The sequence below is a fragment of the Hakea prostrata genome, chromosome 4 (genome assembly GCF_041222555.1).
Source record: "Hakea prostrata isolate BN-2017 chromosome 4, UWA_Hpros_2, whole genome shotgun sequence".
NCBI lineage: Eukaryota > Viridiplantae > Streptophyta > Magnoliopsida > Proteales > Proteaceae > Hakea > Hakea prostrata.
In genome coordinates, this window is record NC_142603.1 from 17,202,533 (window position 1) to 17,222,733 (window position 20,201).

At 35.9% G+C, this 20,201-nt stretch overlaps 1 protein-coding gene and 1 pseudogene across 2 annotated transcripts; both read left to right on the forward strand.

The window, feature by feature from the left end:
- Positions 1 to 779: 779 nt before the first annotated feature.
- Positions 780 to 2,942, forward strand: LOC149018255 (caffeic acid 3-O-methyltransferase-like). Its single transcript, XM_089154321.1, has 4 exons — positions 780 to 1,475; positions 1,564 to 1,874; positions 2,340 to 2,404; positions 2,500 to 2,942. The coding sequence occupies exons 1-4, from the start codon at positions 1,105 to 1,107 to the stop codon at positions 2,800 to 2,802; spliced, it is 1,050 nt and encodes a 349-aa protein (XP_089010447.1). The 5' UTR covers positions 780 to 1,104; the 3' UTR covers positions 2,803 to 2,942.
- Positions 2,943 to 13,257: 10,315 nt separating this feature from the next.
- Positions 13,258 to 15,166, forward strand: LOC149018256 (caffeic acid 3-O-methyltransferase-like; annotated as a pseudogene). The gene is made up of 4 exons (XR_016173172.1): positions 13,258 to 13,667; positions 13,756 to 14,066; positions 14,561 to 14,625; positions 14,727 to 15,166. The product of XR_016173172.1 is annotated as a caffeic acid 3-O-methyltransferase-like (transcript).
- The last annotated feature ends 5,035 nt before the right edge of the window (positions 15,167 to 20,201 follow it).

A 20,201-nucleotide genomic window follows, 5' to 3' on the forward strand; every position in this document is an offset into this window, starting at 1 on the left:
GATATAATTTAATAATAACAAAGACAAAGCAAACAAATCTAATTAATATAGACAAAACAAGTAAATCTAAGAAGAGAGGTGAACAATGAATGACGAAATGAAAAAATGAAACAGAGAATTAGGGATAGGATAAAGGTAAAGTGTTTTAATTGTAAAATTACATTATATCCTTTAATTTGGTACGGTACCAATTCGGTACGGTTTCGATACATACCGACAATATGAGTACCTGAAACCGAATAGGACTAAAGAAATTGGGTTTCAATACGTACTGCACCAAATTTTGAATGGTGCAGTATGATGCGGTTTTAGACGGCGCGGTTCGGTGTGGTTAAATGGTTTTGATACGCAATTGACACCCTTAAATCAATGGTTGTATTTTAAAAAGTTTTTAAAAAATAAATTTTCAACATAATCACTAGCGATAATCACTTGTCACATCATTACATGAGAATAAGATTTATTAAAGGTATAATAGTCTTTGCGATAATATAACTAATCATTCTGATAGAATAGGACCTCTGTAGTTTTACAAGCGGAAAGTAGATTGCCTCTATTTTGGATTGCTGATGCAATTTTTATTTATTTATTTATTAATTGGGACTGACTTAAGCCAATGAACCAGCTAGTTGTCCCTCTTGGAGATTTTTATACACCATTTAAAGTCGTATCAAGAGGTTCCTTAATGGTGGAGCTGATCAAGAGACTTTTTGTTTATTTAAGATGGAAGTTTTATATTGAATCATCTTCCTCCAGTACCAAAGGTGGAGCAGATCAAGCGACTTTTTCTTTATTTCAGATGAAGTTTTATATGATATCATTTTCCTCCACCAGCGGTTGATCTGTGCTTTTCTGATTTCAGATGAAGTTTTATATTGAATCATCTTCCTCCAGTACCAAAGGTGATCACCCTTTGGCGATGATATCAAAGAGAATGAGTAGATTTCATTAGTACATCTTAAGATAGAAAATGATGGAAACTTGTTTCGATCCACTATAAATAAGGTGTTCAGAACTTAAAGCCATGCAAGTCTCGTCTACAACTTCTTTTCATTGCCATATTGCCCAAGGCTTGCGCTTCTCTGGATCCAGCAGTTCTCAGCCATGGATGAAATCTTTTTAGCATCAGAACTAGCAACTGGTTCCATAGTTCAAATGGTGTTGAAAGCTGCCATTGAGCTCAATTTGCTGGAGATCCTAGATAAAGCTGGCCCAGGAAAACAGCTTTCAGCTGTAGAGCTTGCTGCTCAGCTCCCTACAAAAAACCCAGATGCCCCTGAAATGCTTGATCGAATGCTGCGTCTCTTGGCCAGCTATTCCATACTCACTTGTTCTCAGATCACTACTGAAGATGATCGAGTTCATAGGATCTATGGTTTAGCTCCTGTTTCCGAATACTTGACTCCAAACCAAGATGGAATTTCATTATCTCCTTTGCTCCTCATGGTTCATCACAAGGCCTACATGGATAGCTGGCGAGTTGATACAACTCTTCTTGAATTGTTTTCCTTTTTTATTTTCTTCTCATGGCTTCTTATTAATATCTTGACCTGAAAGATGCAGGTACCACTTGAAAGATGCAGTTCTTGAAGGAGGTACTCCATTCAACAGGGCCCATGGAATGCAAATCTATGAGTACCTTGGAATGGATCCAAGGTTTAATGAAGTTTTCAACAAAACAATGGTTAACCTCTCCATCACATTGATGAAGGGAATACTTGAAATTTATGATGGGTTTGAGAAGGCAAATGCGGTGGTTGATGTGGGTGGTGGACTAGGAGAAAATATTGATTTAATCACTTCCAAGTACTCTAAGATTAAGGGCATTAACTTTGATTTGCCACATGTGATAGCTGTTGCTCCTGCTTATAATGGTATTGTTCTAGATTTACTAAGAAGATATCTTTGATGTTCTTAGACAAATGTTGGTGTTCATATTGAATGATGTTAGATTCCTTTATTTGTGTTTTATTACTTTCTTGGATTTTCGGATGGAGTTTTGGAGTTAGTTTGCCCTAGTGGGATTGCCACCGTTTGTCCACGTGTGCCGCCCGAGGGATGAGAGGCATGATGACTTGACATTATCTTTACCTTTCTCTGGCGCCCTATCATTAGCAATCTGTCTAGGGACTCAATGGTGGCAACTAAGCATGAGAGTTGTGCTCGTTGTTGGATATAACCCAACACCTTATTACATGAGTTGAAAATAGCCATGCACCACCTTGAATATTTTGGGGTGTTAGAACACCATACTCAACACATAATAATTGATCAACATCAGCTTCTATCTTGCTATTTCAAGTTCTATTGACTGTGATAGGTTTACATCTTTGTTTCAGGGGTGGAGCATGTTGCAGGAGATATGTTTCTGGGAGTTCCAAAAGGCTACATCATCATGTTGAAGGTGAGTATCCCCAGTTCATGACTTAAACATTAAAATGAGATAGGTTCACTCTTTTTATTTCCTTTATCTAATTGTTGTTTCTTGAAACTTTGAAGATGATACTTCATAACTGGGGAGATGAGCACTGTGTAAGTTTATTGAAGAAATGCTATGAAGCACTACCAGAAGATGGAAAGGTGGTGGTTGTGGAGACTCTCCTTTCACCTGTGCCTGGAACTGATATGTTGACTAGAGCGGCTTTTCGAGCGGATTTGCTCATGATGGCTCAACACACTGGAGGAAAGGAGAGGTCAGAGAAGGACTATGAGGCATTGGCAAAGGAAGCTGGCTTCAGTGGTTGCAAATTCATATCTCGTGTTTCTACCTCCTCAATCTTGGAATTCCATAAAACAATTTGATATTTCTATTGGTTGTTCCTAATCAGCTACTAGCTAGAACACATTTGTTGTTTTTCAGTTGCATCGTTTAATTCTTCTGGTTCAATGTTAACTCTTTCATCCAATGCAAGTAACTTTTTTAATGGAATAATCTTTTGAGAGCCGATAATATTTTTTTTGGAATACGCGACTTAGCATACTTGAACCACGACCCCTTCATTTGGAAGTGTGTCTAACCGGTCGAGCTTCAGCGTTGCGCATTAAATGCGCAGCACCGTGAAACCAATGATTGAGATCGAAATCTCGGTCGAGATTTCGATCTTGACTGTCGGCTTCACATGCTGCGCATAAATGCGTAGCATCGAAGTCACACTATGTCTAACCAACCAAACAACCTTACATTGGTGAGAGCTGATAATATTTTTATACAAGGATATCAAAAGCAAGTGAGGAGCAAAAACACGCAATCCACTATGGGTCCCACATGTGCTATTGACATAATTGACATATTCAAAGGGCCAAGCCAACGGTTTTAGGGACTTGCATGAAAATTGGTGTATGATTAATAAAACCTTGTGGGTCTTAACTCTCAAGCAAATCCGACTTCAAATCTAGCTTGATTCAAAGGGTGGTTTGGGTTACAAATTAATTGGCCTAGCAAGGTCAAGTAAGGATCTGGTTTAACCATGTCTGACCCTATGGTAATTGAATTAAATAAAAAATTATATAAATTGAGCATAAATAGTTTTCTAACCCACAAACTCAAGAGCTAAAGTGCATGGGCACCAAAGAGGGTTGGTCCAAGTGATAAGTAGCTTGGTCGCTTAAGCAAGGTTACGGTATCAAAATCTTGTGGGTGCCCAAAAATCTCCGCTAGGAGACTCACCCACCACAGTCAGGTGTGCGACCCGGATCGAACACCGGATTAGTCAAGGCAAAGCCTTGGAAACCGGAGTTGACAACCACAAAAAAAAATAAAGTGCATGGACTATCCAAACAAACATTTTTTCCAAAACTCCAAGTACAAATGAATGACTTAACGTGTTTATACATTTTAATAATGACATAATGATATATTATTTGTGTTTCAAATTCCTTTTTAATACTTCAATGATAAACTATGAAGATATTAATCTTCTAAAGACAGTACTTTCCCTCAAAGCATCTAAATTTACTAATAAAGATGTCATACATACACTTAAAAAAAATTATTTATAACATTGAGACTTAAGTCTGATTATGGCTTAATTTTCTAAGTAATTATTTTCTATTTCTCTCTCTATTTCGTCATAAACTTAGCTTTGAACTTACCCAAAAAAGATGAAAACCTTAACTTTGAAAATTTATCTTTTTGGAATTTGGATTGTTTTTATGATTTCCATATCCTATCTCTTCCCTTTTCGAAAGGGCTATTGGTAGCCGATGAAGTAATCAACTTTTTGTAGCTAATAAAAACCAATCATGTTGCTGCGACTAGATTTACTTCTCTATGTAACATACATTCATAACTTCTTCAGCCGGCTCATTTTATTCTTTTTATTTTGGCCAAAACAAAAGAAATGACGATTATATTAAATAAAAGAGTTTAGGTCAAAAGACCTATCCATCCAAGAGGAATCCACAATAAACAAAGGTGGTATACCCTACCAGGATCTATCCAGAGATAACTTGTGAGCACCCTTAGCAAGGAAATCAGCAAAGCCATTATCAAGTCTAGGAATATAACTAAAAGAAACCCTAGGAAAAAATGAACAGCATTTCAAAATATTTACAACTAAACTGAGACAAATCAAATCTAAAGATGATTGAAGACCTTGGAGAGCACTAACAATAGGTAAATAGTCCGAATGAATATACAAATCTAAAGATGATTGAAGACCTTGGAGAGCACTAACAACAGGTAAACAGTCTGAATGAATATACAAATCAACCGCTCCTAAAGAGGAGCCCAGAATAATGCCATCTCTAATGGATTCAAGTTCAACTAAAGTTGCTGAAGCACTATGTCCACATCTGCTTTGAACCGCTACAAAACCATCATTATAGTCCCACATGATGCACCCTCTAGCTCTTTTGTGTAAAGTATTATCCTATGATCCATTAACAAAAATTTGAAAAAGAACAAGTTCTTCAGAAATAATATGATTAGGCATTGGATAAGGTTTTCCATGAACTTTTTGAAATTCCATAATATGAGATTGTATATTTATACATAGATAAGAGAAAGTAGTCATTATATGAATTATGGAGACATCAATCCCTCTAAAGATTGCTGCATTCCTAGTATTCCATATACATCAAGCTAAGACACTCCACATCTGATGCATTAGGGTTAAATTGTCGTAACCATTGAACTTTATTTTGATAAAATTCATCCAATCAAATAAATTTGTCCCTAAAAAAATTAAATGTATTAATACGTAGGAGGATAATCTCCAACACTCTTTTGCATGATGATAATTTAATTTTATTCATTGTTGTATTCTATTTTTCTCATAATTTACCATAAATTTTTTTGAAGGAAATTTTCAGAGATCATATCTCGATGAACCATATATTCGGTAAGGTTCTTTTTCAAGTACCATTCAACAATACAATACAATACCAAAAAAAAAAAAAAAAGAAGAAGAAGAAGAAGAAAAAGAAAAAGAAAAAGAAAAAGAAAAAAGAAGAAAGAAAGAAAAGAAGAAGAAGAAGAAGAAAAAGATAACCTACAAATAACTCTTTGACAATCATATTCTAAACAATGTTTAAATAAGTAATCCAATCATGACTAGAACTCTACCACTATATATTTAGGAAGTATTAATTTTGTTAGTGTTCAGAAGCAAAAGTCCCCTTCCAAATGTGTGATGGAGAAGACATTTGAATAGTATTATTTTATATCCTTGAGGGTAGACGATCCCGATTCCGTGGGTTGTTTCTTTGATAGTAAATTGTGTAGGCAAAAGTTTTTGTGGGAATTGAAAAAACTAATATTACATTCTAAAAACTCACCCCGGTAGAGAACTTAAAATTTTACGATATCCATAGAAAATATTGGACTTGCTAGCTGGTGGAAAACCTTCCATATTGTCATGGCAAATAATACTCACAAAAGAGTGAAAGGGTAAATTGTAAAAAAAAACCATGAAGACTAGGTAGGACACATTTTAAACCTGGTTTATTAAAAATTAGGGGATCCATAAGGAAGAAAACATGGATAGGACAAGAATTAGATGAATATGGAAATAAGAGAACAATAGAGAGCCAGCTCTTTTATTTTTTTTATTTGTTTATTTTTTATGTAATGGTGATGGGGCTAAAAACAGATAGTCAGCCTTGGTTCTTCAGAAGCATTAGATGAAACCAAATACTAGAAAAGGTCAGAGAAAGTGGAACAGAGCGAAACCCCAGAACCCAGAAAAAACAGGTGAACGGCTAGTCTAAAAATAGAAGAATTACAAGATTTCAATCATCATGCAAAAAAAGGCTTCATATATACCATGGAAAAAACCTTATCCTAAGAAAATTTTAATTCTTTCTTTGTAAAAGAAAATTTTAATTCATGACATCATATTTATAAGATGTAGATCTTTGCCAAGTTTTCAACAAACACTATAGTACTGAGATAGTGAGATATCTTCAAAATTTCTTGTCTTATGGAATCACCAATATTTTATTGTCCATAAGAATTTTGATTACACAAGAAGTTTAGAAACCCCTATCAGGAATCATTTTTGGACAATATTTATGGGAGTTGACATGAAACCATTTATGTGTTATTTTTTTCTTTCAAATATGGTCCAACTTATTTTAATCTGGGGGTGTCAATGAAACCATGTTGACTCAAATCCGCCCAAACGTTCTCTGAACTTGGCCCATTTAAATTAATCAACCCGAAGGGCAAGCTTGGGTCACAAATTAATCAACTTGATAGTGTCGTGTTAGGTTCAGGTTTAGCCTTCGGTTGGCCTAGCCAAACCCGACCTTGTGTTAGTTTAATTTAATTAAAATTATTTAAATTAGTATAAAAATTGAATATCCCTAACCCTAAATATCTAAATATATTCCCACAAATCCCACATTCCCACATCAATGATGTTGTATGTTCATCTTTTTTCCTCCTTTTCTCTATTACTTTTTCTCAAGACAAGGTGTTACAAACAATCCATCATCATTTCTGTTGATAACTTTAGATGTATGATTATAGCTTTTGATATATTGAGCTCATACGTAATCTTCTAAAATGATATTTTTGGGCTCATACGTAATCTTCTAAATGAACTTGGTTATGAATGGTTTTTGCAAGTTTCATGTTAATAAGTAGAGTTTTTTGCAGGGTTTCCACTTAAGTGGGCCTATAATTTGTGATTGCCCAGGCCCACTTAAGTGGGCTAATTGCACGGCTAGTTTCATCATTTTGAATAATTGCAAGTTACCCACCCTTAACAGTCAAAGCTTTGATGGTTAAGGTTTGTTGTTCATATGACTCATATACCCCTTCTAGTGTAAAAAGACCTAGTTGCCCATAGATTACTTTCCCTCCATTTTATCATGTCTTCACGAAGAAGCTTCTTCAAATTGATTACACTTCCTCCTCCAACTTTGACTCTAGTGACCATATGGTAACAACCTTCAACAAACATCATCCACTACCGAATCGTCGTCCTCCTCCAACTGCGGTGACCAACATCCATCATCATAGCCTACACAACCTAACTTGCAAGTAACCCCCACTCTCCTCCGCCATTATAACCTACGACAAGAGAACAATCATTTAGAACAGATAGGGGAAAGTGGGGCGGGGAAAGGAAAAGAACCGTATAGAACTCTTCCAGTATTGGAGGGGCGTCAGTGACAACCCTAACACCATTTTCTCTTCAACCTAACCTCTACAACTAAGTGCGCAACCTAACCCTCTGATTTTGGCCCTGATTCTAGCCCTAGTTTTGACCCTGATCTTGGCCCTGATTTTGGCCCTGATTTTGGCCTTGATTTTGGCCCTGATTTTGGCCTTGATTCTGACTCTGATTTTGGCCCTGATTCTGACATTGATCCAGGCCCTAATATTGGCCCTAATCTTGGCCTTGATTTTGGTCCTGATTTGAGTCTAGACCCTCCACCCATATGGAGATAAATTAATTATAATCCACATGGGTGAATATTTGACACATGCCAAATTTTAAAAACATGAACATGTTTTGTAAAAAATTAATAAAAATAAATTATATATTCATTACCAATGTAGTAAGCATCCACTTGATTTTGGCCCTATCCTAACCTTAATTTTGGCTCTAGTCTTAATGTTAATTTGACCTTGATCATGTATTAGATTTTTACCATCTTTACATTAACATTGATATAACCAAGGAACGAAAGTTCGCCGGGTTCACTACCCGGCGAACCGGGCAAACTGGCAAAATATCGCGAATTATTCGTTGAAATTTCGATCTCTTCCAAATTCCAATATTTCATTTCAATCAACAAAAGGTCACACCATCAAATGAAATTTTGAGTTCACGTGGTATGCAAGAGAAAGTGATGGGTTGGATTACCAAATATAAAGAGAAAGTGATGGGACAATGGGTCCCATTACATTTAAAGCTTTGTTTTTTGCTTGATAATAAAACATTAAAATTTTCCTAAAAAGCTACAGAATGGCGGAGGAGTTTTACCTCTGCTCCAACTCTGCAATTTCACCGAGAATGGGAAGGAAGACTGGAAGAGAGCACTGATAATATCAGAGCAAGGATCTCCAGTAGATGCTCACTTCCGATGACCACTGACCTGGCGAGCATAACGAACGACGGTGTAATTCCTTCAATGATTTCCCTGGTTTGATGTTGATCTCCATGAAAGAGAAACATTTATCGAAGCCGTTGTTGTTTTGGCAAGTTTGGTGCTCATGAGTGATGCAAGGACCGAGCCTCTCTTTTTTTCTTTCTTCTTCTTCTTCTCCTACGGTTTTCCGGCGAATTTTTTGCTGATTTGCCGGAAAATCATCGATTTTCCGGCAATGTTCAACCCATCTCATTTCGCCCACCCTTTCGGTTCGCTGACTACCGACACACGCAAATTTCATTTCGCTGAAATTAAGTTCCTTGGATATAACTATAAGTCTCGACTTTGACCTTCAGTCATTTTGATCATATTAGACAATGAGTCACTTTTTATATTATTTTTAACATAATTTTTATTTTTCAAACTAAGTCATTTTTAGTTCCAAAAAATCATTGCTTTTTTTTTTTTGGACTAAGGCGAGATAATATATTATAAATAATAAAAGCTAGTATATAGAGAATTAACATCTAACAAATCTAGACCCCAACTTCTCATCATGAATATTGACATCTTTCTTTTGCCTCCGATGTGATATTTCAGAAGAAGGAGGGAAAAAATATATTAAGGACAAATAGCTATGTTTGTAACTAAAATATAATTTTCTTTAGGGATAATTACTGTTGCCCCCTTGTACTTTGATTTTATTACTAATAAAACCCTGTTCTTTATGAAATTACTGTTGCCCCCTTCCTTGTAACGGTGTTAAGTAGCCGTTAAATTTGAATATGTAATGTCTAATTTACCCTTCATTAAAATTAAGAAATCAAAAGACAATGATACCCCATTTATAAAAACCAAATTAAATGTCAATTTTACCCTAAACTTCATTTATTTTGAATTAATGAAATGGACAAAATCCAAATCCAATTTGGTTTCCCACCTTAACTAAACTTCATTTATTTTGAATTAAAGAAATAGGCAAAATCCAAATCCGATTTGGTTTCCCGCCTTCACTAAACTTCATTTATTTTTAATTAAAAAAATGAGCAAAATCCAAATCAAATTTGGTTTCCCACTTCACTAAACTTCATTTATTTTGAAAATATTTTAGGTGATATTCCAGTTTCCAATTTGAGTTGAATTCGATTTTCCTTCTTCCTTGGTTTTTATTTGAGTTATCATTCAATCATTTTTTCTTTATTTAGTGGTTTCTTTTTTAGAATAAAACGGATTATAGTTACTTTTTTCTCCACAATTAATTAAGGGTACTACTGTAACTTGACAAAAGGGTAAATAAATAAAGAGATAAATATAAGGGTATTTTGGGGTTTTTGAGAAAATATAAAGATGCCACATCATCAGAAAACTAATGGAACTTAATGGTAAGGGGGCAATAGAAATTATAGACAAAGTTAAAGGTTGGATTTGTAATTTTGAAAAGTACAGGGGATACAGTAGTAATAAAATCAAAGTAAAGGGGGGCAATAGTAATTATCCCTTTTCTTTAACTACGAAAAAAATATCAATACTAAATTATCGTTGATTTACTTATTAACAAAGTTTTGAATAAGATTTTTTTTTTTTTGTTGAATAAGGATATCAATGGGAGGGATTTTCAATTTCCATCACCAAAATAACGGGAGAGGTTTTCAATTTCCATCATCAAAGTAATGTGAGAGTTTTAGAGATCAATATAGAATTATGAAGTATGAATTTATTTATGTTTAAAGCAACATTATCAATTTATTGATTATTTTATCATTTTGTATGAGTTTGAATCATCTTATATTTCTATGAATTTTATTTTTAGTTTATTTATGATACTTTTATTTTTATTATTATTATATAATTTTTTATGAATTTACATTTGATATTTTAGATCCAAGGATAGGACCAATTAAGGCTTGGGCTAAGATAGGGTCAATCAGGCCAGAGACAAGGCTAATTAGGGTCAGGGCCAATCAGAGCTAATCAGGGCCAATCAAGGCTAGGGATAGGGCCAATTAGGGCTAATCAGGGTCAGGACCAATTAGGGTAAGAGACATGGCCAATTAGGGCTAATCAGGGCTAGGGACAGGGCTAATTAGGGTCAGGGCCAATTAGAGCCAATCAGGGCCAACCCATCCCAACCTGGCCCAATTAGGGCCGATTAGGGCGGGAATGGGCTTGGCTTGGCCCTGTAGGGCTTAGGGCCAAGGACAATAATCCTTGGCCTTGAACTAGGGTCAGGGCAGGAATGAGCTCAGATTAGAACATATAGGGCTGGGTTTGGGATTGCAAAAGCCCGGCCCAGTGTTGCACCTACTCTTCACCAGGAGGCACCTCAGAAGTAAATCTTTTTAAATAAAAATGGTTGTTGGTAGTTGGTTCTTCCCTTATACCGGCTGGGATTTGACTTCCCAATTGCTAGTTTTGCATGCCCTATGGCTATGTTCACGATATACTCAATATGTCAATCTAGTATGTTCACCATTTAGCATATGGTTGAGGCAAGCATACAATAATGGGAAATAAAGGATGTGTATCCTACTCTGCTACTCAAATGAAGGTTTTATCTGGTCTAAAATAAAGAATTTAGGGGCAGACTTTAGATAACCTTAGAAGTCATGAAAAAGAATATACATGGTGTAGACATCATGTCTAGTATGTTTACCAAAAAAAAAAAAAACATTATATCTAGTACGTATGACTTTAAATAGAGTTGATTGAAAAACAAGAATTCATGTAACTGACTTCGTTTAGTTGGGATGATATTTATTAACATTGTCATTGTTGTTGGTAGGATTGAAATGGTAAGGGAGTCAAAGACATATGGATCCCAACTCTGCTAGTAGGGTTTTAACAATCCTACCATTGATAGCCAAGTAAATGTAGGTTTTGTCACTCTTGTTTAAGGCAATATAGCCAAATTCCCCTAATTCACTCAAACCTTTGTGTTCAATGTCTTCTAGGTTTATTAGAGTTGTGATCATTCATTTTCACTGGTAGATGATTGTGCTTCCCTAATATTCTTTTGCCCCTATTCATTTATGAGGTAGACTAGGATTTTTTTTTTTTTGGGGGATGGGGGGGGGGGGAGTTCTTAAGGTTACCATGCTTCAGACGACAGTAGGCTTCATAGGTTTATCTCAAAGAAAGCAACCCATTAAATCAATCTCTGATAAAAGATCCAGAATTCCCTTAAGAGAGAAAGATGTGCTTTGAAAAACGGATAACTTCAATCCTAGCAAATACGTTAAGAATCCTACTAGGAAATAAAGGATGTGCATCCTACTCTTAGGATGAAGGTTTTATCGGGTCATTTAAACTAGAAAAGTTTAATTAACAAAGATGACTTTCAATTTGGGAAAAGTTCCTATCACTTTCTTTACACATTTTAAAATTTTTCTATACAATTACTTGTCACCTCATGACTTAAGTTTAAAAAATTATTTCTTTAATAATCTCGAGTAAATTTTTTTTTTATTTTTTAATAATCTCGAGTAACTTGACAACATCAATGACTGTATTTTAGAAAATAAACTTTCAATATAATCACTAGCGACAATCAATTGTCACATCATTACATGATTTTAGTTTAAAAAATTGATATCTTTTAATAATTTGGAGTGATTTCACAAGCAATGTAAGAGTGTCAATTGGTATGGTTTTGCTATGGTACCAACTTTGAATATCGAAAATTAGAACTGTACTGTGCCAAATTAATACAGAATGATACGGTTTCGGTATTTGTAAAAATGGTTCAGTACGATTTCTGTATTAAATCGATGCGGAAAAACGGTTTAAACATTGTATCTAACACAATACAATTTTGGTACAAATGAATCTATACCACTTTTATTAGTTCATTAAGATTCTAAAGAAATTGTTATCAAACAATCGATATAATTAAATATTAATAGAGACAAAACAAACAAATCTAATTAATATAGACAAAACAAGTAAATCAAAGAAGAGGGGTGAACAATGAAGGACGAAATGAAAAAAACAAAAATGAAACAGAGAATTAGAGATAGGATAAAGGGAAAGTGTTTTAATTGTAAAATTTTATTTATATCCTTTAATTTGGTACGGTACCAATCCGCTACGGTTTCGATACATACCGACAGTATGAGTACCTGAAACCGGAACAGTAGTGAAGAAATTCGGTTTCAATACGTACTGCACCAAATTTTGAATGGTGCAATATGATGCAGTTTTAGATAGCGCGGTTTCGTGTGGTTAAACGATTTTAATACACAATTGACACCCTTAAATCAATGGCTGTATTTTAAAAAGTTTTTAAAATTTTTTTTTTCAACATAATCACTAGCGACAATCACTTGTCACATCATTACATGAGAACAAGATTTCTTTAAAAGGTATAATAGTCTTTGCCATAATATAATTAATCATTCTATCATTCTGATAGAATATGACCTATGTATTTTACAAACGGGGAAAGTAGATTGCCTCTATTTTGGATTGCTGATGCAATTTCTTTGAAATGTAAAATAGTCTTTGCCATAATATAAAGTTTTATATTGAATCATCTTCCTCCAGTACCAAAGGTGATCACCCTTTGGCGATGATGTCAAAGAGAATGAGTAGATTTCATTAGTACATCTTAAGATAGAAAATGATGGAAACTTGTTTCGATCCACTATAAATAGGGTGTTCAGAACTTAAAGCCATTCAAGTCTCGTCTACAACTTCTATTCATTGCCATATTGCCCAAGGCTTGCGCTTCTCTGGATCCAGCAGTTCGCAGCCATGGATGAAATCTTTTTAGCATCAGAACTAGCAACTGGTTCCATAGTTCAAATGGTGTTGAAAGCTGCCATTGAGCTCAATTTGCTGGAGATCCTAGATAAAGCTGGCCCAGGAAAACAGCTTTCAGCTGTAGAGCTTGCTGCTCAGCTCCCTACAAAAAACCCAGATGCCCCTGAAATGCTTGATCGTATGTTGCGTCTCTTGGCCAGCTATTCCATACTCACTTGTTCTCAGATCACTACTGAAGATGATCGAGTTCAAAGGATCTATGGTTTAGCTCCTGTTTCCAAATACTTGATTCCAAACCAAGATGGAGTTTCATTATCTCCTTTGCTCCTCATGCTTCATCACAAGGCCTGCATGGATAGCTGGCGAGTTGATACAACTCTACTTAATTTGTTTTCCTTTTTTATTTTCTTCTCATGGCTTTTTATTAATATCTTGACCTGAAAGATGCAGGTACCACTTGAAAGATGCAGTTCTTGAAGGAGGTATTCCATTCAACAGGGCCCATGGAATGCCAATCTATGAGTACCTTGGAATGGATCCAAGGTTTAATGAAGTTTTCAACAAAACAATGGTTAACCTCTCCATCACATTGATGAAGGAAATACTTGAAATTTATGATGGGTTTGAGAAGGCAAATGTGGTGGTTGATGTGGGTGGTGGACTAGGAGAAAATATTGATTTAATCACTTCCAAGTACTCTAAGATTAAGGGCATTAACTTTGATTTGCCACATGTGATAGCTACTGCTCCTTCTTATAATGGTATTGTTCTAGATTTACTGGAAAGATATCTTTGGTGTTCTTAGACAAATGTTGGTGTTCATATTGAATGATGTTAGATTCCTTTATTTGTGTTTTATTTTCTTGGATTTTCGGATGGAGTTTTGGAGTTAGCTTGCCCTAGTGGGATTGCCACCGTTTGTCAACGTGTGTCACCCAAGGGATGAGGGCCATGATAACTTGACATCATCTTTACCTTTCTCTGGCCTATCATTGGCGATCTGTCTAAGGACTCAATGGTGGCAACTAAGCATGATAGTTGTGCTCGTTGTTGGATGTAACCCAACACCTTACTACATGAGTTGATAATAGCCATGCGCCACCTTGAATATTTTGGGGTGTTAGAACACCATACTCACACATAATAATTGATCAACATCAGCTTCTATCTTTCTATTTCAAGTTCTATTTTTTTTTTGGGTCAATATTTCAAGTTCTATATATTGACTGTGATAGGTTTACAACTTTTGTTTCAGGGGTGGAGCATCTTGCAGGAGATATGTTTCTGGGAGTTCCAAAAGGCTACATCATCTTGTTGAAGGTGAGTATCCCCAGTTCATGACTTAAACATTAAAATGAGAATCATTTAGGTTCACTATTTTTATTTCCTTTATCTAATTGTTGTTTCTTGAAACTTTGAAGATGATACTTCATAACTGGGGAGATGAGCACTGTGTGAGTTTATTGAAGAAATGCTATGAAGCACTACCAGAAGATGGAAAGGTGGTGGTTGTGGAGACTCTCCTTTCACCTGTGCCTGAAACTGATTTGTTGTCTAGAGCGGCTTTTCGAGCGGATTTGCTCATGATGGCTCAACACACTGGAGGAAAGGAGAGGACAGAGAAGGACTACGAGGCATTGGCAAAGGAAGCTGGCTTCAGTGGTTGCAATTCATATCTTGTGTTTTTACCTCCTCAATCTTGGAATTCCATAAAACAATTTGATATTTCTATTGGTTGTTCCTAATCAGCTACTAGCTAGAACGCATTTGTTGTTTTTCAGTTGCATCGTTTAATTCTTCTGGTTCAATGTTAACTCTTTCATCCAATGCAAGTAACTTTTTTAATGGAATAATCTTTTGAGAGCCGATAATATTTTTTTTGGAATACGCGACTTTGCATACTTGAACCACGATCCCTTCATTTGGAAGTGAGTCTAACCGGGTCGAGCTTCAGTGTGGCGCATTAACTGTGCAGCACTGTGAAGCCAATGGTTGAGATCGAGATCTCGGTCGAGATTTCGATCTTGACTGTCGGCTTCACATGCTGCACATAAATGCGTAGCATTGAAGTCACACTATGTCTAACCAGCCAAACAATCTTACATTGGTGAGAGCTGATAATATTTTTATACAAGGATATCAAAAGCAAGTGAGGAGCAAAAACAAGGAATCCACTATGGGTCCCACATGTGGTATTGACATAATTGACATATTCAAAGGGCCAAGCCAACGGTTTTAGGGACTTGTATGAAAATTGGTGTATGATTAATAAAACCTTGTGGGTCTCAACTCTCAAGCAAACCGACTTCAAATCTAGCTTGATTCAAAGGGTGGTTTGGGTTACAAATTAATTGGCCTAGCAAGGTCAAGTAAGGATCTGGTTTAACCATGTCTGACCCTATGGTAATTGAATTAAATAAAAAATTATATAAATTGAGCATAAATAGTTTACTAACCCACAAATACTCAAGAGCTAAAGTGCATGGACTATCCTAAACAAACATTTTTTTTCAAAACTCCAAGTACAAATGAATGAGTTAACGTGTATACACATTTTAATAATGACATAATGATATATTATTTGTGTTACAAATTCCTTTTTAATTCTTCAATGATAAACTATGAAGATATTAATCTTCTAAAGACAGTACTTTCCCTCAAAGCATCTAAATTTACTAATAAAGTGTCATAAATACACTTAAATGCATAACTTCTTCAGCCGGCTCATTTTATTAATTTTTTTTTACCAAAACAAAAAAAATAACGATTATATTAAATAAAAGAGTTTAGGTCAAAAGACCTATCCATCCAAGAGGAATTCACAATAAGCAAAGGTGGTATACCCACCAGGATTTATCCAGAGATAACTTGCGAGCATCCTTAGCAAGGAAATCCGCGAAGCCATTGTCAAGTCTAAAAATATAACTAAAAACCCTAGGAAAAATGACTCTTTCAAATATCTACAACTAACCGAACACATCCAATCTAGATGATTGAAGACCTTGGAGAGCACTAACACGGTACATCTAATGAATATACAAATCAACCGCTCCTAAAGAGGAGCCCAAAATGATGCCATCTCTAATGGCTTCAAGTTCAATTAAAGTTGTTGAAGCACTATGTCCACATCTGCTTTGAATTGCTACAAAATCACCATTATAGTCCCACATGATGCACCTTCACCTCCTTTGTGTGAAGTATTATCCTATGATCCATCAACAAAAATTTGAAAAAGAGCAAGTTCTTTAAAAAATAATATGATTAGGCCTTGGATAAAGTCTCCATGAACCCTTTGAAATTCTATAATATGAGATTTTATATCTACACATAGATAAGAAAAAGTAGTCATTGTATGAATTATGGAGGCATCAATCCTTCTAAAGAGTGCTGCATTCCTAGTATTCCATATATACTAAGCTAAGGCACTCCACATCTGATGCACTAGGGTTAACTTGTCATAATCATTAAACTTTATTTTGATAAAATTTATCCAATCAAATAAATTTGTCCCTAAAAAATTAGATGTATTAATACGTAGGTGGATAATCTCCAACACTATTTTGCATGATGCCAATTTAATTTTATTCATTGTTGTATTCTATTTTTCTTATAATTTACCATCAATTTTTTGAGGAAATTTTCGAGATCATATCTCATGACCATATATGCTTCGGTGTTCTTTTTCAGTACCATTCACAATACATACATCCCTACCTCATACTCTTCATCTATTCTACATGTTTAAATGTAATCCTATCATACTAGACTCTCCACTATATTTTGGAGTATCATTTTGTCGTTTACAGTCCCCTTCTAATGTGTGTGGAGAGACATTTGAATAGTTTTTTTTTCCTCGGGTGACATCTCTTCCTTTGTTTTTTGATAGTTTGTGTGGTGTTTTTGTGGGAATTGAAAAAACTAATATTACATTCTAAAAACTCACCCGGGGAGAGAACTTAAAATTTTACAATATCCATAGAAAATATTGGACTTGCTAGCTGGTGGAAAACCTTCCATATTGTCATGGAAAATAATATTTACTAAAGAGTGAAAGGGTAAATTGTCAAAAAAACCATGAAGACTAGGTATGACACATTTTAAACCTGGTTTATTAAAAATTAGGGGATCCATAAGGAAGAAAACATGGATAGGACAAGAATTAGATGAATATGGAAATAAGAGAATGATAGAGAGCCAGCTCTCTTTTTTTTATTTTTTTTTATTTGTTTATTTTTTATGTGGTGGTGATGGGGCTAAAAACAGATAGCCAGCCTTGGTTCTTCAGAAGCATTAGATGAAACCAAATACTAGAAAAGGTCAGAGAAAGTGGAACAAAGCGAAACCCCAGAACCCAGAAAAACAGGTGGACGGCTAGTCTAAAAATAGAAGAATTACAAGATTTCAATCATCATGCAAGAAAAGGCTTCATATATACCATGGAAAAAACCTTATCCTAAGAAAATTTTAATTCTTTCTTTGTAAAATAAAATTTTAATTCATGACATCATATTTATAAGATGTAGATCTTTGCCAAGTTTTCAACAAACACTATAAGTACTGAGATAGTGAGATATCTTCAAAATTTCTTGTCTTATGGAATCACCAATATTTTATTGTCCATCAGAATTTTGATTACACAAGAAGTTTAGAAACCCCTATCAGGAACCATTTTTGGACAATATTAATGGGAGTTGACATGAAACCATTTATGTGTTATTTTTTCTCTTTCAAATATGGTCCAACTTATTTTAATCTAGGGGTGTCAATGAAACCATGTTGACTCAAATCCGCCCAAACGTTCTCTGAACTTGGCCCATTTAAATTAATCAACCCGAAGGGCAAGCTTGGGTCACAAATTAATCAACTTGATAGGGTCGTGTTAGGTTCAGGTTTAGTCTTCGGTTGGCCTAGCCAAACCCGACCATTGTGTTAGTTTAATTTAATTAAAATTATTTAAATTAGTTTAAAAATTGAATATCCCTAACCCTAAATATCTAAATATATTCCCATAAATCCCACATTCCCACATCAATGATGTTGTATGTTCATCTTTTTTCCTGCTTTTCTCTATTACTTTTTCTCAAGACAAGGTGTTACAAACAATTCCATCATCATTTCTGTCGATAACTTTAGATGTATGATTATAGCTTTTGATATATTGGGCTCATACGTAATCTTCTAAATGAACCTGGTTATGAATGGTTTTTGCAAGTTTCATGTTAATAAGTAGAGTTTTTTGTAGGATATCCACTTAAGTGGGTCTATAATTTGTGATTGCCCACTTAAGTGGCTAATTGCGCGGCCACTTTCATCACTTTGAATAATTGCAAGTTACCCACCCTTAACAGTCAAAGCTTTGATGGTTAAGGTTTGTTGTTCATATGACTCATATACCCTTCTAGTGTAAAAAGACCTAGTTGCCCTCAGATTACTTTCCCTCCATTTTACCGTGTCTTCACGAAGAAGCTTCTTCAAATCAACTGCACCACCACATCCTCCTCCAACTGACTCCAGTGACCATATGGTAACAACCTTCAACAAACATCATCCACTACCGAATCGTCGTCCTCCTCCGACTATGGTGACCAACATCCATCATCATAGCCTACACAGCCTAACCTGCAAGTAACCCCCACTCTCCTTCACCATTACAACCTGCGACAAGAGAACAATCATTTTAGAACAGATAGGGGAAAGTGGGGCGGGGAAAGGAAAAGAACTGTATAGAACTCTTCCAGTATCGGAGGAGCGTCAGCGATAACCCTAACACCATTTTCTCTTCAACCTAACCTCTACAACTAAGTGCGCAACCTAACCCTTTGCTTGCAACTTTTTCAAACACCCATAGGGGCCTTCGATCAACACTCACCGTGAGCTACAACGTCTTTCATTGACGATAACAGGTATGGTAAAGGTTAGTTGGCATATCATCACACACACACACACCATTGATTGTTTGTGTAGGTTCCATTGTTTGGCTATGAAGCTTGCAGTACATTGTGCACACATTGTGCTCGACAATTTGCCTCTATGAGCAACTTGTGTGCACATGAGCACACCGTGCATGCAGGGCCCCCACGCAAGGCCCCAACCCCAACGCATGCCCATCACACAAACCCCCTCACCCCCTCGTGTGCGCCTAGTTGGCTAGCAACACACAATGCCACAACACAGGCACAATGGCCCTCCAACACCCCCCTCCCCATGCATGCCTAGCACACACCGCCAGCACCAAACCCCAACGCACCCCCAAGCCAGCACCATTAACTCAGTAGGGACTAGCAAGAGACCATCAATTGCCCCCATAAACTCAAGCCCCTCTACTGACCCTACAGATTTGGAGGAGGATGCGTCAACCCACCAACCCCCACCAGCTTCAAGTCCTCCACCTAGTCCATATGAATTCAAGATAAGTGACATATTTAAAGATGTCTACGCATTCATGGCAACTCTAACAAAATGTGTTGACCAAGAAGGCTTTAAAAGTCGTCTGATTAAGAATGAGAAGGGTAAGGTGCTTGCTGTTTGCAAGGCTCTGCAGATGCAGCTGAAGACCATATGCTTCAAGGACCAGTGTTAATGATCAAATTATTGCTGTGAAAATATACCACCTCTACATCTATGTCTGAGGAAAGTTATTCCCAGATTGACACTGAGAGGGGGGGGGTGAATCAGTGTCTTAAAAAATTCACTTCAATGTGAAGCTTCTTTAATCTCGAAACAAGATTAATTAGAACATTCTCGTAGCTATCAACTGCACAAGGACACGTCCACCACACACCACTATGTGGCTGGGTCTACCAAACAGTGTACCACCACTCTGCAATCAAGGCACTCCAATATGTGCAACAAAGAAAAATAAACAAAAAACGCAATGCACCAGAATTTACGTGGTT

Coding starts and splice junctions, on each gene's coding strand:
- LOC149018255 (XM_089154321.1), top strand. CDS start 1,105: ATGGATGAAATCTTTTTAGCATCAGAACTAGCAACTGGTTCCATAGTT. Junction 1,476..1,563: donor AAGGCCTACATGGATAGCTG/GCGAGTTGATAC, acceptor TGAAAGATGCAG/GTACCACTTGAAAGATGCAG. Junction 2,405..2,499: donor GCTACATCATCATGTTGAAG/GTGAGTATCCCC, acceptor GAAACTTTGAAG/ATGATACTTCATAACTGGGG.